General features: G+C 44.1%; 1 protein-coding gene across 7 annotated transcripts in view; it reads left to right on the plus strand.

The window, feature by feature from the left end:
* Positions 1 to 15,111, plus strand: part of PLPP4 (phospholipid phosphatase 4) — a 124,044-nt gene that overhangs the window by 50,516 nt on the left and 58,417 nt on the right. For 2 of the 7 annotated variants that reach the window (XM_032281826.1, XM_032281827.1), the window contains 3 exons: positions 5,545 to 5,635; positions 10,399 to 10,462; positions 12,477 to 12,601. The exons of 1 other annotated variant lie outside the window; for it this stretch is intronic. In XM_032281826.1, the coding sequence (XP_032137717.1) occupies positions 5,545 to 5,635; positions 10,399 to 10,462; positions 12,477 to 12,601 (280 nt within the window). Of the gene's footprint in view, positions 1 to 5,544; positions 5,636 to 10,398; positions 10,463 to 12,198; positions 12,261 to 12,476; positions 12,602 to 15,111 lie in introns of those variants that run through there. 4 more of the 7 variants (XM_032281828.1, XM_032281829.1, XM_032281830.1 and 1 more) reach the window with 4 other exon arrangements.

A 15,111-nucleotide genomic window follows, 5' to 3' on the forward strand; every position in this document is an offset into this window, starting at 1 on the left:
TCATGATAGACAGTTTAATTTTTAGGCTCTTTTTAAGAGTCTTAGACAGCTCTTTTATCTGTGATGGGATGTAATTGTTTACCCACAACAGGGCCTTTTCCAGGTGTCTTCTGTCTTAAAGTTGTCATTATAATCACTTTGCAGCATACTTTTCTGTAAAAAGCCAGAAATGAAGGCACTTTGGGCCCATTGTTTTGTTTGATGTGAATGAACCTTAGTGACAAACTCCTCTCTGGCTAACACCCTCACATCGGGGCTGCTCTGGCTTCAATCCCTTCTGGTTGTTAGAAGTCCTTGGTGTCCTTATGCCCTCCCAGCTCAGACACACTGCCCCACATTTTGACTTCCCAGAAGCGCCCCAGGCAGTATGGTGCACGGTGCCCTGCATCAGCATGTGGGGATGACCCACTTTCTGGGTGCAGCGCTGGCCGGGGATTGGCGGCCTTTCCTGTGTTGATCCATGGGTGGATGCTCCATACTCTAGTTGGTCATTTAGAGTATGGTAAGCATACCTGAGAGAATTAGGCTCCCTCTTCTTTCCCCAACCTCCTTCCTCTACTCAAAGGTGCACGGTACTCAGATCTAAGCGTGCAGGTAAGCTTAAACTAAAAATGCTTTAATCTGATATGTCTGGTGACAAGACCCTGATACCCTTTTAACAGTCTTTTCCAGAAAATAATGAAATACTAGTCAACAACCAGCATTTACTGGACACTTGCTCTCTGTTGGACCCTGTTGGTGGGCAGCTGGTATGGGCTCCACAGTGGTCTACCAGGGATCAACTCCCAGCTTTGCCACTCACTAGCTATGGAAATTTGGAAGATCACCTCCCCTCTCAGCCCCTTACTTTCTTTATCTGTAAAAGGTGTCTTTAAGTGCATGCCTCATCAAGCTGTAAAGAGCATCAAATGGGGGTGACAGACCTATGGCATTTCACTTAGTGCGTGGTACCTAATCAGCATTCCATAACTGTTAGTGAATTGAAATCCTGCCAATAATACTTGCTATGGGTATTATTATTATCCTCATATCTGTTTTATACATAAGGAAACTGAGAATCAAAGAGGTTAAGTGACTTGCTCAAGGACAAAGAATGGGTAAGTATCAGAGCTGGGACTTGAACCCACCTCTTCTTAATCTGAGCCATTCCATATATATATATATATATATATATATATATATATATTTTTTTTTTTTTTTTTGCACAGAGCTCTGGCTTCCCAGCCTGTGGAATAGGCTACATACAAAACTAGCCACGTACCATATCTTATTTAATGATACATGCACTATCTCTTTATGTGGGCACTGTGCAGTACAATTAGTAACTTTAAAGATGGTGTTCAATGTATTAAAAAAAAAAAATCTCTTCCAGCCTCAGTTTCCCCACCTGTAAAATAAAGCTTGTGGGCTAAGGGAATCACCCAGATTCAGGACTTCAACCCAAGAGCATGGCAGCCCAATCTGGGGAGTCTTGGTCCCACTAGCTGTATGCATTTTTGTTTCCACTGATCTCTCTGAGTTTTCATCTAGTTATTTGAACAATGGAGATAATGTTTTCCACAACGGAGTACTTAGAAGATTGGAAAGTATGAAGAAGGTCCTTAACATATAGTAGGTGCTTAAGCCATGATAGCTGTCACTAAAATTTCCATGGCTTATCTATGTCCTGGAAACAAGCCTCCTTACCTTTCTTTTTTAACTTGATAAAAAAAGCATGTACTATGTTTTATTTAATGTTTACTTTCTAGTGCCATGGCACTTTGAAGGCTTCATTCCCTTGCCTGAGAAGCCCTTGAAGTGAGGAGCCTTGGGCCCTCCTGGGTGCTTAGCACTGGCTCAAAAGCAGTTGATAGTGGTCCTAGAAAAGATACCCATATGCATCTACCTGGGAATGTTGTAACATGAGTTAAATTAAGTCCAGTCTGCTCTAACATTGTGGTTGAAAGTACAGAGCTTAATATAGATGCTAAGCACCGAGGAAGGCCAAGGCTCCCCACCTCTCTAGGGCTTCTCAGATGTGGGAATGCAGCCTTCAAAGTGCTGTGGCTCCCAGTGTCCACTCATCAGTGTCCACTGATCTCTCTGAGTTTTAGTTTGGTTATTGGTACAATGGAGATAATGTTTTTAGTTGTGTGACTGACTAGTTGTGATTAGTTATGTGTCTTCCAGCAGGTTGTTGAACCTCTGTGCTTTAGTTTCCTATGTATTAAGTAAGAAGCCTTTTCCACCTAGGATTGCTGTGAGAATTGAATGAGTTATTTTTCATGGGGTGCCTAGAATAGACCATGGTCCTTAGTAAGTTCTCAGTATATGTTAGCCTTTGTTATTCTAACCTAGGTAAGTACATTCAGCAGCTCCATACACTTAGCAAGTGAGCAAAACTCAAGCCCAAGAAGTGTTCAGTATGTTTTCTGAATTCTGCAGCAGTGTTTGGCTAGAATTCTTTGTTTTCTCTCAGGCCCCATTTAATAAAATAAGCACTGACCACTCCCCCATCTTCCTACCCTGGGCTCATCCTAGGGTTTCCTAGGTTTTGATTCTTTTAAGATTAGCCATGGAAACATTAACAGAAGAGAAACAATACCAAGGGAGGTTTTGCTTGCCCATGTTTTTCCTCCATCTCTGCCCCTGTGTGGAGGTACCAGGGGCCATCCCCACCTCATGTCCCTCTGTTCACCTTCACCTACTCCACTGGCCCGGGCAGCAGAATCGCAGCTACCAATAGCCTTTGTCTGAAGAGTGGAATGCATGTGCACTGGCTTTGATTCAGTCTGCTTTGCTGAGTGAAAGTGCGGTGATGGGGTGCTTATTCTCTCTTCATTCTTCCTTCTACCCAGTTCAGAGGTGTTTTGCCCCAAGAGGAAGTTGTTTTCCTAATGCATTGGCTTCTGGAGTTCATCTCTTGATTCTAACTTTCAGTTAGACAATGTTTATACACCAGGGGGTGAATGATGCATGTAACTATGTCTCTATCCCGATTTGTGGTCTGTGCTGCCCAAGGATATGGCAGATATACTTCCAAGAAGAAGAAATGAGCCTGGGAACCATTGCTGTTAGGATGAGAGGGGAAACAAGCCACATCATGCAATCACACAGACATCACTGCTCCAGTCACACTGGGGTGGGAGCCATGGCACTTTGAAGGCTGCATTCCCTCGCCTGAGAAGCCCTTGAGGTGGGGAGCCTTGGGCCCTCCTGAGTGCTTAGCATTGGCTCAAGAGCAGTTGATAGTGGTCCTAGAAAAGGTACCCACATGCATCTACCTGGGAAAGCTGTAACATGAGTTAAATTAAGTCCAGTCTTGTTGGGGAAGTGGGGGTGAGAATCCTATGAGGAAGAGGCAAGTAGAGGCAGGGAGCAGTTCTGAAGGAGACTGCTGGGCCATCCAGCCACTAGCCTGGAGTCATTGGGCAGCTCTAATGATTTCAGCCCGCACACCTGGCCTTGATCCCGAGGGCCTCCCACGTGGTACCCACATCTCCTATGTGGGCAGTGACTTTCTGCTCTGGAATCTCCTTTGGAAGCCTCATTGGGAAAGTCATCCCAGCTCATTTTTTTGGCGGGGGGGGGGGTTGTTTCATTTCTGCTTAACCTTAGATTGTACCAGCTGGGATTGTGTTGAAATGTTTCCTTTAGAACCATATAGTTCTTCTATGTAAAGGTTGACTTGGTGGAGTCATTGCTGGATCATCCACTGTTTGGTGAGTTGCTTTCTCCTATTTGGGAGCACATTGCCTGCTCTGTATGCAGTGCATAAAGGGACAGAAAACAGGAAAGGAAGCTGGTAGGCTTCATATTTGGATTTGGAGAAACAAGGGCTTCTTTTGCCTTGACCATAACATTGGACTTCACAAGTGATGCTTCAGTTATTGCTTTTTAAGGACTAAATGTGTGAATCAAAAGTCTAAGGCATAATTCTCAATCATCAGCATCAGTAACATTTGAGATGATGTTAAAAAGGTGCATTTCCAGACCTGCTATATGAGCGTATTTGAGGAAGTCAGCACTTTAACAAGCCCTGTTGTTATTTAGGTGTGAGAACTGCCCAATAACTTATGGCAGCTTTCGCAGACTTACTGGACCTCTTAACTCATGAGTGTTGCCCTTCTGAATAGGCCGCAGGGAAATCCTCTGCTTTCTCTGCAGCGGTTCTGAATCTCCTCTCATGCATCTGCCTTTTAGCACCTTAATACCCTCCATGGTGCCAAGACTTGCTTATCTGACTCTTAAACAGTCCAAATCATTGAGGGCCACAGCTGAATCATCAAACTGGTTACTACCACTTCCGGTCAGAAAGAAATGGTGGGAAGTAAGGAGAGAATTTTTTTCATGTCTCATACAATTGATCTCTGAAGACAGTTCCCAAAGAGGAGTCCCCAGGATGATTTGAGCTCTAGCAGTCTGGTTGTAGTAAAAGTGTAGAGCATCTCAAATAATTTTAAAAGCCTGCATTCATTTGGGTGGATTCTGTTTTTATAAAAGAAGAGCATCTTCCAGCCATGGCTTAGTCCCATCAGGAAGCCCCTCCCCAAAAAATGATGTCTTACTAGAGCAGAAAGGGAGATTTCCAGAATTATGAACACTATTGATCAACAGTTACGCCCCAGCCCTCCCACCACTGGCTGCTAGGCCAATTCTGGATTTGTGAGATGTTTGGTCTCTTCTGATATTGTTATCCTGAGATGTTATAGTTGTAAGGGAGTAACATAAATACCTTTTATATGGTTGGTGGAATGTTTAAAAATAATTTACTAATTAAGGAAAGCTGGAATAAAGCATATGGGAAGCGAAGCCTTGTCCCCAAATCCTGGCCTGGCCCCTCTCCAGCTGTGTGTTCCCAGGCACATCACCTAGTCCTTGAGCCTGGAGGAGGCAGTCACAGAGCTATCATGAGGATGTAAGAGGCTCCTGGACTTGATGGTACCTAGCATGGTTCCTCCTTACAGTACCTTTTGTAGTGAATGTTGGTAGCATCTGAATCCCACCAATTTAACTCATTAAGTCTGAGTTGAGCATCTGTGAGGAGGAAAGGGGATGGAGGAAGGGAAGAGGAGAGACTTTATGCAAAAGGACTAACCTCTGCTTTGCAGAAGAGATAAATATTCAACAAAAGAATACCAAAAGGGAACGAATTGATTGACTCTAAGTGAGTCCCACATGCACTCGTGTTTCCAGAGAGATGGGAGTGGGAGGCCAAGGGTTCTTCATCCTTCCACAGAGGAGAACATGAGGGGAATTACTGGCAAACATGATTCATCATAATTATAGACTATTCTTTTCCATTTAAAAAGCCACCGCTTTAAACATGGCTCTTGGCAATTACAAATCAATTATAACCTACAATCAGATCTTCCATTTTTAAAGTCTGTGTAGTCTCTAAGTACAGACATACATCATCCTTTTTTTTTGTTTGTTTGAGGTCAGGAGTTCAGTAAGATTATTCATCCAGGGAGTCTAAATGAAGCTAACGGGAACTAATGATCAGTCAGCCCTTCTGACAGCAAACTGATGTCCTCATAAGGGATTGTTTGTTATTTCTTCCAGGCAATTTCTTTCCTCACACCCCTGGCTGTTATTTGTGTGGTGAAAATTATCCGGCGAACAGACAAGACTGAAATTAAGGAAGCCTTCTTAGGTAGAGTATTCACAGTTCCTGCTTTAGGGAATGGGGCTGACCTTAATTAGATTACTACATTTAAGAAATCTCAGTTACACACAACTGTTTTTTTCTTTTGATCAAATTAAGCTGGGGAGAAACGAGATAACATAAAGATAAACTTTAAGCCCAAGGAAGAGCCAATGTGCAGTCCTAAATAAAGGATGTTCAGAGGCCACCTGCTGTCGCTCTCCGTTGTTCTGAATGCTAATAACACCCCGTACACACCAGAGAGCTGTGCTGCTCAGGTGCAGACTCAGGTATCTCTTGGCAGTAAGGCAAAGCAAATCTGAAACTTTGTTACCACCAACTGTCCAGTCTCACAGTTTTGGTTAATAGACCCACATTATGGGCAATTCAGAAATGGACCACAGACTCCTTGACCAAACACCGTGGGCTACAGGCAAAAATGGGAAAATGCGGGTGTAAAATAAAATAGATATTATAAACAAGCTCCACGACTCATCTTTAGTTTGAGGACATTTTGGTAGCTAAGTGCTCATTATTATGTGAAAAGTGCTATGATCTTTGTCATTGATGGTAACATCCTTGTTATAACTTCTTCCCAAGCTGAGCCATGTCTGCATGGGACAAGAGTTTGACATTTTAGGATTAAATGTGTTTTTCTGGTCTTCGTGTTAATCAAATCCTGAGTAAATGAGAGCATTAAGAGATGGCCAAAACTACTTGGCTTGTTTAGCAAACAAAGTAAACTATCCTGTAGCCAGGTTTTTAGTTTTTTGACCATGAGCAAAACCAAATCAGGTTGATTTTTTTTTTTTTGACACATCACCTAAAAGTTACCCAAATCCTCAGCCCAAATTTTGTTTCGGGTGTGTTATATGGACTTACCATTTAGTGAGTTTATAAGTCTGGAAAATGAGAGCCTTCACTTAAGGGTGAGTTTCTTAATTACTGTGCTTTGGGGAAATGAAAATGGAGCAAAATATAGCCCTCTCTTTTTCTTAGTAATGAAGTGAGAGTGGGAGCTGCATATAGGGGGTGTGGAATAATAAGCAGCTTCTCCCCTAAAGCCACACGGAGAACGCTTCCTGTATAACCAGCCTTCTGTTAGGCCCTGCCTAGTTGAAAGAACAGAATCCCTCTCAAATTAGCTGAAAAAAAAAATAAGAGTTTAAGTACAGGGCCCTGATAAGCAATCTCACATCCAAGAAGAAGGGGGAAAATTTCAGAGGCACCTCATGGGGACTGGAATGGGGAGCTGGGCCGTCAGGAGAGGAGCCCCCTTCTTGGCTCAAGACCACTGCAACATGCCTTCCTTCTTCTCCTGACACTCCCGACCGGAATCCTCTGCCTCAACTTTGTTTCTGCTGCCTCATGTCTCTGGTTTGTCTGAAGCTTGGGCCTACAGTGATGGTGGCTTCTGCCCCAAATCTGTCTGCCTGTTGCCCACCACCAAGCTTCACTGTGTTTCTTGGTCAAGACTTTCTAGACAGAGCCTCTGGCTGAGCTCATTTCTCCAGCCTGGCCACAAAAGCTGTGAGTCCCTGGTCAGCCTGTTGATGCCCTCCCTCAGGTCAGGTGTGTACTGCAGGCGCCCTGTGTGGCTTGGGCTTTTGGTCACAGGTTTCAGTCTCCTCACCTTGAGAAAAGGGTCGGGTTCTCCAAGGAGGGCACAGGCAGGTGTCCCTCCACACATGGCTTGAGTGGCTGGGCAGTGCTGGGATGGATATCACCATGGTCTCCAAAAAGTGCTGGTGGCGCCCTCTCGGTTCGCCTGGAAATCCCTTTAGTTCATGCTTTATTCTAGTGGCTCCCCTGGCATGGAGTCTCAAGATAAGTGACTGTGGGTAAGAGCTGTCTTTCATGGTTATGGTTCTCACTGACGGCTGGCTTTTGGAGTGGGGCTGCTGTTACAGCAGTAAGTAGCTCACAGTTACCTTCTCCAGACTTTTCATTCTCAGCTAAATCTCCCTTAGGGTGACATTTCCAAATTCAACATCATACTCTGTCTCCTGTATGTTAACAGAGAAGGTGGAATGACTGGATATTCTGTTTGCCTAAATAAATGAGAGCCTGCCCTATAAAAATGATGAACAGCCTCCCATTGTGTGCAGAGGTTTTTTTTTTTTTTTTTTTTTTTTTTAATTGCTGCTTTTAGGTAGCCTTGAAAGTAGGAGTTGGGGAGGGTGATCTTTAAAAGCCAAGGACAGAAAACTAGGTGTAGATTTTCCAGTGTTGTCTGGAATTCAGGACTCTCAAACAGGAGGTTTAGTTCTCAGGTGTCTTCAGCAGACTTTAACTGAGGCTTCCAAACCTGGATCCCAAGTGCTGCCCTCATCTCCAGGTAAATGTGGCCATGTCTGTGCATCTGGCATTGGATGAGGGGAGTGAGGTTTGCCCCATGAAGCACTGGGCTTTTAGGAATTCAGGCTGCAGAATTGTGTAATAGAGAACTCTGTTATAAAAGCATGATAGTGCTGAATTTCCTACAACAACAAAAGTAGCAACAAAAGCCCTCTAGTCCCCTGGAACGCCTATAACCTGTAGTGTCCTTAGTATAGGCTGCTTACAAGCCAACTCACGGGACACGTTGCTTTGAATTTTTTTTATCAGACACAGTGTGGTTTGTCTTTTGACTCTTCACTCAAACCCACAGTGCTGTGGGATGCTATAAAAACAGAACAACGCTTATGAACCAGGCCCACTGGGTTATTGTTAATGAACAAGCATTCCTGAAGGGGGCCATTTATTTTCCTGTTTGTCCAGCCTTTCATGGATCTGATCCCAGCACAGCCTTCTCTCTGGTGTCAGTGAGGGGTTCCTGCATTGATCCCTGGAGGGTTGTGCTAATATTAAGCAGTTAGGGTTCCTTCTAGAATGCTGAAATGACCTCCATGTTAAATATCATCACCAGCTTCCCTCCTTTCTGTTTCCTTCAGGTATTTGGATCAGACAGGAAAGTTGCCAACTTTTGGTGGTTATATCACATCTCTGCATTTTCCAGCTCAGCTATTTCAGACTTTTTAAAGAACTGCTCTGTGCTGCGATAAGCCCACCAGGCTCAGAGGCTGGGGAAGTGATCCATGTGGCTGTTTATGAAGTTCACCAAGATCTATGTGGGGCAATAGGCAATCAGCTAGGGATGCTTGTTCCCAGAAAGGCCATGCTAGGACTGGGATGAATATGAGTCTAGCCCCACTGGGAAAACACAGCAGTGAGCCTGTTGGGCCAGACCTAACAGAGGAAAGACCACAGTAATTTCACAGCAAAATCACAATCTGTTAATTATCAGGGTTTGTGGAGAGAATACGGCAAAATATCCCAGGGAATTTTCTCTCCCCTCTTGGAGAGAGACCTCTCCACATTGCTCTGAGCTTGCCAGAGAGAAGGGAAGCTGGCATTTGAGGAAGGAAGGGTCTGTGTGTTCAGAATGCAATCAGTGGATCTTTCCAAGTTCCTTCATATTTAGTTCCAATTTCCGCACCCCTATTGCATACTCAGTGTTTTAATGGCAGTACGGTGCTGCTGATTTATGCTCTGCCCTCCGAATCTGTGGCCTGTCCCTCCTTTCTGCCACACTCAGATATGGCCATTTGCCCCCATCTCACACTTAGGTGATTTGTTTCCCTTTGACAAATATGTTGATTTAAATGTGTCCCTCCCATCCTCTCTGCTTCAGATGGCTTGTTAAAAGCAGGTTGGTTATGTTCCCATCTCTGTGGCTCATGCTCTTAGTGACCATGTTGGCCATTCCACAGTACTTTCTGGCTGTAGAACAATACATTTGTCTCTCTCAATGGGCTGTGAATTGCTCTAGACAGCTCCTTCCCGAAAATGCCCCCATTCATTGCTATATTCTTATATAAATCTCAGCTAGTATTGAACAGTTAATATTTACCAAAGGGAAACCATAGTGCACATGCTTTATTATTCAACAAAGCAGTGGAATGGGGCATCAATAGGTTTTTATTGCTTCTGCGAGGCGTTTGACCTTCTATCACATTGATGGTGATGACTCTGCCTTTTGTGCACTCTCGATAAACCACAGAAGAGAGGTGCAAGATCTTTGCAGGGAAAGCTCTGTGACTCATGTTGCCTGCACCCTTCGGGACAATCTGTGCTGCATCTAGCAAAGTCTTCCCAAACAGCTTGGAGAAAGTCCCTGTGCTCTGTATGGTCAAATAATGTATCCCAGAAGTTCTTCCTCTTTTAGACGGCAAAAAGCACTGCCTGGGCAGACCTTCTCCAAACCCAGTGAGGTCTTTGGACTCTGCACCTTTGCAGGAACAGTGGTTTGTTTGATAACAAATGGACAGCTGTCAGCCGGTGATGGGTCAATAATGAGATAATTGCCAAATGGGAACGTCCTTTTCTGCTGTAGGATTCCAGCAGCTGCTCTGATTAGAATTATGTCTGAGAAGATTGCCAAGAGGAAATAAGAAATGTATGTTTCTTGCTACCAGTAAAAGAAATTCTACATACTGTGGTATTAAATCTGTTCATATCAGGCCAGAAATGATAGATGAGCTCCTCTGTGATGGTGAAAATTTCAGTCAAGGAGGAGAGACACATTTCATGTCATGGGGCTTGGAATTTTATGAGCCACTCTCTAAAGTCCCCTAGCAACCCCTACATATCTGTTTTTAAAGTATTCGTTCATATTTCTATGGTTGCTGAATAGTATTATAATGTAACAATGATGATGATGATAATGATAATGATGATTTTGATCTAAGAGCCAGCTTGTTACTTTTCTGTCTGTTGGTTTTGTTTTGTAGCGGTGTCCTTGGCTCTTGCTTTGAATGGAGTCTGCACAAACACTATTAAATTAATAGTGGGAAGGTAAGTTCCAAGAATAATGAAATGATGACTTAGACTATCAAGGTCATCTATACAGGAAGCTGGGCCAGAGGACTCTGATGGGACAGATTTGAGCTTGTCTATTTCTCCCTTAAATCGTTGTCCTTCTTAGCTTTCCATCCTTAGCACAGATCTTTCCCTTTGAATTACAAACCCACTGTTTTAGAAAGCAGGAGATCAATTCCAAGGAAGTATCCACTGACCATACTTTCTTGTGGGACAAAGCTCACTGCTGGTGTTTTCAGCTCCTTCCACTGCCATCCCAGGGCCTCACTCGGACACACACAAACTTGTCAGTTTTGGCCTCTAATAAATAAATAATTACTTATTTATCATTCTCTTCAGGATGAAACATATGGATTGGCATTTCAGCCTTGGCTTACAGCACATTTCTCTTACTGCCCCTGCAAAATGATTTCTGTTTTGTATTTATCTTTCCTTCCCCTCTGACGGCTGTGGGGAAGAGCTGGTATCTGCAAACATTAGCAGTCAAAACATCTGAATTCAAGACCTAACTGACTCTCACTGTCTGCTGGCCTGGGACACATTAGATGCCCTCTCAGAACCTTAGTATTTATTTTATCTGCTGGGTGTAGGCCAGGCATTGAAGGGGCAGGAGATAGATAAAGATCAGGCAGTGCATGGCCTGTTTCTGCTGTGCTCCCTTAACTTGGTGTGCTTGGAGCTACCGCAGTGCCCTGACCAGTGCTCACTGTCAGGCCTCGCCCCTCTGAGGTTCTGGTGCATTAAGTGGACATCCATACTTGGAGAAACACTGGCTGAGTTCCAGAGAGATAGTACCCCAGCTGTTGTGGTAGATTGCATAGGCCCTACCTGAGCCACAGAGTTGAAGGACCAGTGATCAGTGTATGTGAACCGTGACCTGGAGTGCCCAGAAAGCAGGTGCTGTGTTTCCAGCATTAGCAAAGCTTCACCCATGGTAGTTGCTTGGTGAATATTAGTTGAGTATGAATGTGAGGTGATAGGCCATCACCCACCTGTGTGAGGATCCTCAGCCAAGCGAGGCAGAAAGTGTGAGGTGAAGAGTGTTGGCACAAATTTCCATTCTCTGGTGTTCAGAGCTCATTTTTGCCCCTTACTGGTTGTGGGTGACCTTGAGCAATGAAGAGCCTTCATTTTTTGCACCTGTAAAATACAGACAGCCCCAGGCTCTGCCTCAGGGTTCTCCTGAGGATTATATGGCACAACGGGTGTGTGGAGCTTAGCACTGTGTCAGAAGCCCAGTAAGTATTCAGAACTTACTGCAGCTGTGATTGCTGCAGGAGGCTTGACTTCAGGCTCAGGGCCACCTCGATGTCCCTCTGGGGGTCTCTTTCCCATGCTCTCGACCAGAGAGGCCAACCTGGGGCACTGTGTCCTCTGCATCATGGAACTGAGCTTTCAAGGTCACTCAGTGAGGTGAGGTGAGGCCTACTGTTCCAGGAAGGGCAAGTGGCTGCCCACATTCAGGACACAGAGACACGAGGAGCCTGGAGCCTTGGATCCCAGAGGCAGCCTCCGAAATAGTGGCGTGGTAGATCAAGACAGGAAGTAACTTTTAGTAACTTTTAGTCCATGGGTTGCACAAAGCCTTCCCTTTCACACTTGTTCAACAAGGAACCTGGGCAAGAGGACCCTGCTGAGGTGCCTCCTGTAAGTCATGCCACTTTATCCTCAGGACCTCACCTTTGGGTTGGTATTGATTTCCCCTTCTACAGATGTGGAAACTGAAGCTGGGGGAGACCAAGTGGCCTTCCCAAGGTCATAAAGTGAGTAAGTGGTAAGCGTGAGTGCCAACTCAGATTTTTCTGACACCAAAGCCTGAGCTTTTCCCCCAACGGCTGTGTCTAGAGTGTTCCGTGGAAAGCTCCAGTGTTGATGGCCAAGGTGGCTGAGGAAGGAGCTGGGGGCAGTGGGGAGTTGGGGGGGGGGTCAGCTTGGGGTCATGTGTGATGGCAGCATTTTATATTGAAAATGTCCATGGTGTCTTTTGTAGACCTCGCCCCGATTTCTTTTACCGCTGCTTTCCAGATGGAGTGATGAACTCAGAAATGCACTGCACAGGTGACCCCGATCTGGTGTCCGAGGGCCGCAAAAGCTTCCCCAGCATCCATTCCTCCTGTAAGTTCATGGCTGGAATGCTCTTAATGCCCCAGTCATGTTTCCTGGTCACTTTCTTTGGGAATTTAGGTGGAGAGAAAAGCACTGGTAGGTGAATGTTAAGCACAGTTCATTTTTCTTCACTTTACGGCATTTAGCTTAGAAACAAGATTATTTAACAGGAAGTAATAGGCCTGGGATGAGGATCTGGAGTTTATACAACATTGTATGTGTTGCTTGCATGAGCTTGGGAGAATGTAACATGTGATGCTTTACCCCTTGACAGTACGATTCAGGACAAGGGAACCCTCCATGCTCCCTGGGACCCTCCATTGTTCCATTCCTTGTTCTCTCTCATTTATTTCTTCAATTGAGGTGTTGCATGTGTGTGTACATAAATATGTATCACATATGTATACATATATACATACATATAAATATACATATGCATCCCTCCATACCCGCAGTATCTAGTCTGACTATAGATGTGTGAGCTCCTTAAAACAAAGACTGAATACTGTGAATTGGGAGCAGTGCAATGTAGTGGAAAAGGACACAGGTCCTTGAAGCCTAACAAATCCTGGCTCTGCCAGGTATTCGCTCTGAGACTTCACCTCCCTGTGCCTCAGTTCCTGCTGTGTAACATGGGAGTAAGAATGTCTCCATTATGGGTCGGAATGAGGATTACAATAAGTGGTGATGATCACTCACATTTCTGGAGCAGCAGCTATGCCAAAATGATTACAGAAATTATCTTATTTAATCCATTTAGTATATGTAAAGCCCTTAGTATTGTGACTTTCAATAAACAGTAGTTATTGACATTCTTATTATCAGAGCTGAGGTTTCCTGAGCATGCTGGCTGTGTCATCATTCATCCCACCTAAGTTCATACTGTATGACTTAGGTGCCAGGTGCTGTGCCAGGCATTGGGGATACAAAGATAAATAAGATGCAGCTCGTGTCCTGGGGAGTGCCCAGGTAGTGACAGACGATGTATTTAGGTTGATGATTCTTGGGATAGTTGGAGAACTATGGTCACAGGTGACCATCTTGAATAGGACAGGCTCTTCTCATGATGCCAAGTCCTTAATTCTCCTGCAAGTCTGATTATTATTTAACTTTGGCAAGCCTGCTATTTTAGTCTTTTTTTTTTTGTCTTTTTTTTTCCCTAACTACCTGAGACATATCCTAACAATGGCTGAATCAAGAAAAAACTGAACGCTCTTTCCTGGGAGTGGTTGTTGGACATGTTGCTCAGAGCCGTTAAAGACTAGGGCCTGTCAACAAGACATTAGCTGGGGGCAGACACTCTAAATGACTCTAAATGTTGTGCAAATGAGTCACCTTGCACAACAGCCCACCAGGTGGGGGCTCGTCCCAGTTTTGCACATAAGGGCACTGAGGATCAGGCAGGCTTAGTAACTTGTCTGAGGACACCAGCTCTGACAGGAATAGCTGTGAGTACCAGCCGGAGGAATTCCTGCTGCCTTGGGACTTTCAATGATCAAATACAGCAAAGCATTTATAGTCCATGTTTATTTAAGTAAATAACTAATTTTCTTCTCTAGCTGTTTGGAAACTGGTGGGTTGAGTAGTTGCCTCCAAGAAGATATATTTAAGTCCTAGCCCCTGGAACATGTGAGTGTGACCTTATTTGGAAAAGGGGTCTTGGTTGATATAAGATAAAGGAAAAGCACTTTATCTTATAGTTTCCCATAAATGAGTATATGTAAGTTACATGTTTTGAGATGTTTAGTTATGAAATGATACATGTTTTGAGACGTTTAGTTATGAAATGTATACTGGAAATTGGCTAAGAGAGTAGATTTTAAGTGCTGTAATCACAAAAAACAAAAATAAAAATGTAACCATGTGATGAGATAGATGAATATGGTAACTTGTTTGACTGTCGTAATCCTTTCGCTATGTATATTTTTATTTGAAAGAATGGACACTGTTTTACATGCCAAAAAAGAAAAAGGAAGAGAAAAAGGATCTTGGCAGATGCAATTAAGTTCAGATCTTGAGATGAGATCACCCTGGATTTAGGGTCAGTCTTAAGCCCAGTGGCAGGTGTCCTTGTAAAAGAAAGGCTCAGGGTTTGTGTAGGCTCCAGCCATTCCTGTGACTTAAGGCAGAACACCCATTTGGAGTTGCTTCCTCCCTAAATGTGCTTTTTTCTCTATGAAGTCCCATATTAAGTGAACACCTGTTTTGGAGGAGTGGTACATACCAGCTGGAGGAATTCCTGCTGTATTGAGTTATTGTCTCCTTGTTTCCAGGGAGTCCCATGCTGGCATTGTTTAGAGGTACCTGGAATAGTATTCACCTGGGATCACCTCCCATCTGCTCTCCATCTGTCTCCTGGTAGGGTCACTCGAGTTGTGTTAGTTTATTTCCTTCTTTGTTCTCTTCCCCTTTCCTTCTCTTCCTTCTATCCTGCATTCCTCCTTTCTCCCTTCTGTCATTTTCTGTCCTCCTGAAGACTTGGTGCTGAATCTTAAGGGGCGTCAGAAATTAAAAGCACC

This window comes from Sapajus apella, unplaced genomic scaffold, assembly GCF_009761245.1.
Source record: "Sapajus apella isolate SASKATOON/1434 unplaced genomic scaffold, GSC_monkey_1.0 scaffold13, whole genome shotgun sequence".
Lineage (NCBI taxonomy): Eukaryota > Metazoa > Chordata > Mammalia > Primates > Cebidae > Sapajus > Sapajus apella.